Source organism: Arachis stenosperma, chromosome 9, assembly GCF_014773155.1.
Source record: "Arachis stenosperma cultivar V10309 chromosome 9, arast.V10309.gnm1.PFL2, whole genome shotgun sequence".
NCBI classification, from domain to species: Eukaryota; Viridiplantae; Streptophyta; class Magnoliopsida; order Fabales; family Fabaceae; genus Arachis; species Arachis stenosperma.
Window position 1 is genome coordinate 5,861,769 of NC_080385.1, and position 2,667 is coordinate 5,864,435.

The 2,667-nt window shown below is 33.6% G+C and overlaps 1 protein-coding gene across 1 annotated transcript; it reads left to right on the forward strand.

Moving 5' to 3' along the window:
• The first annotated feature begins 1,414 nt into the window (after nucleotides 1-1,414).
• Nucleotides 1,415-2,667, forward strand: LOC130948929 (WAT1-related protein At3g30340-like). The gene is made up of 5 exons (XM_057877788.1): nucleotides 1,415-1,508; nucleotides 1,647-1,684; nucleotides 1,956-2,023; nucleotides 2,102-2,218; nucleotides 2,376-2,667. Exons 1-5 carry the CDS (start codon nucleotides 1,415-1,417, stop codon nucleotides 2,665-2,667), a joined length of 609 nt encoding a protein of 202 aa, XP_057733771.1.

A 2,667-nucleotide genomic window follows, 5' to 3' on the forward strand; every position in this document is an offset into this window, starting at 1 on the left:
ATCATTATAATTTAATAATGTTCTATATATTCTTTAAAATAAAACATTCGTTTATTACTAATTAAATGCCAAATCGATCTCATATAAAATGTATATATATATATACCTTAATGTATTATCCAAATAATATATATAAATATTCATAATGATAATACACGTACATATATAGAGAATTACAATCACAGCATTAACATAAAAAAAATGTTAACCTTTAAAGTGATTATATATCTTATACGAAAGGTTATATTGAGCACATGCATAAGGGGAACAATTTCGTTAAACGTGCAACAATTTCAGATGAACAACGCATATGTATATATATTGATCTAATAAAATAAAATTGAATATTTTCGATGATTAAATTATGGATGGCTCTGATACTACTTGTTAGAATAAATTATTTTATTAATCCAGATCATCTATATTGAATCACCAAAAATTATAACATAATGCGAAAGCGTACCTTTACTCATAAGAGTCAAAAATTGATGGAAGAATTTGGATTTTGTGATTCTTTCGATCTTCCTCAACCAAAGCCTTCTCATTATATCTGGTTTTATTCTCATTTAATTCCAAATCAAAAATAATAATGACTTATTCAATTAGCATTTAAAATAACAAATAAGATTATCATTATATAAGTCATTTAATTTGAAATAGCATGATTTGTGATTATAATTAATATATGTATTGTCCACAAATAAATTAGGAAATTAAAATAATTTTCTAACAAATATATCTTCTAACCGTTTTTGTGAAACAACAGAAGCTGTCATTGTGAATACTGTTGATACTCTAGAGATTTTAATTAACAAAATAAGATTTTTTTGCAAACTCTAGCACAACTTAAAAATCCTAATAGCAAGGCACCTATATAAACTTTCACTAATTAATATGATAATTATTAGAACAAGAGAAAGTATCAGGAACTAATGTATATAATATACAATATGTACAATGAGAATTAAATTAAAATTAAAATTAAATTATAATCAATTAATTAATTTTTAATAGTTTTTAATTTAAAATTTAAAACAAAAAAATTCCCATCAGTTACCTCAACATACTCAAAAACTACCTCTGCCTCTCTCTTCCTATTTGTTGTTACTTAACCCTAATTTATTGACACCGTTCATCCAAGGATTCTCTTTCTCCTAAAACCACCACCGTCACCCTCGGCAATCATTCCACTCACTGGCAATAGAAGCTCCGCCACCGTCAACCATCGTCGGCCCCCGTAGCCCCTTCCCAGCGCGTCTATCTCTCCCTCGCCGACAGTAAAAATCGCCGAGGGCCCCATTCATCCCCGTCCGGCGTCGACCTCTCAGCAACCGCGTGGCCAGTTTTATTCGTGCGTCCCCAGTTCGGCAAGAAGCCCCCGCACCCAACGGCGTCGCTGTCCTCCTCAACGCAAATGTACGTCGTCGCACAGCTTCTTAGTGGCATCGCCGTCACTTCCAAAATCTCCCTATCGACGGAGCTCTCCACCCTCATCGGTGCATCAGAAGGTTAGGTGGTGACTACGGGTTTAAATTTTGATGTGTTAATTGATTGTTCTGCTTCTGCATCAAAGTTGGATTGTGAAAAATTGGACTCTATTGAGCAGATTGTTGCTGTTGCTGGTTTACCTGGTTTTTCTATTTCAGCATTTCAAATTTTGTCAAATGTTGGCTTAGTTAGTACAGTAATGATTTCATATGGATGATTACTTTACTGCGTATGCGGATGGTTGGTTTTCATTCTAGAGATTTCTGTTTTTTTTTATGCTAAGTAATTGATTTTTTTGCATTGTATGCTCTATGGATTGTGAGTTTGTTGAACACTTGAGCACATAGTTAGTTGCACACAGGTTACTGATTGTTTTCTTAAATTGTTTAGATTGGTGATTGGAAAATTTGGCTGAGTTACTTGATTGCTATGCTTGTGTACACAATGGTTAAATTTTTAAATATTAGGCTTATGTCAACAGATTATGGATGTGGCTGGTTTCCTTATGTTACATCTTCTTCAGTGCCATTGTGGGGTTAGTCATTAATATATATCAAATTCTATTTCTTAACATGATTGGAGTGAATGAATGAATGAATGGTTTTGCTTGTAGGGCATCAGTGACACAATATTTCTTCCTGCTGGGGATCCAATATACTTCTGCTACCTTTGCTTGTGCATTCATCAACATGGTGCCTGTGATCACATTCATTATGGCATTACCATTTGGGTATATACATATGCACACAGCACACGTCACCTTAATTACACATAATTATATTTGTTATATTATCTTTGTTTTCTTTAATCTATCATGCAGTCACCTTCACTTCTTTGTATATATTATTGAATAATCATTGTATGTTGATTCTTTCATTGTACTACAGGTTAGAGAGTGTGAACATTAAGTGCAAGAGTGGGAGAGCAAAGATTCTTGGGACATTGGTGTGCATAGGGGGTGCATTGTTGTTGACACTTTATAAAGGAAAGCCCTTGTTTAACTATGCTTCTGCAACTTCTATAGAAAAGTCAGGAACAAGTAGTAGTAGTGGAAGATGGATCATTGGTGTTGTGGCTTTGATTATTGGAACACTGTTTTGGTCATCTTGGTACATAGTACAGTTAAGCATAAGCAAGAGGTTCCCATGTCAATACTCAAGCTGTCAAGCACAGCCCTGA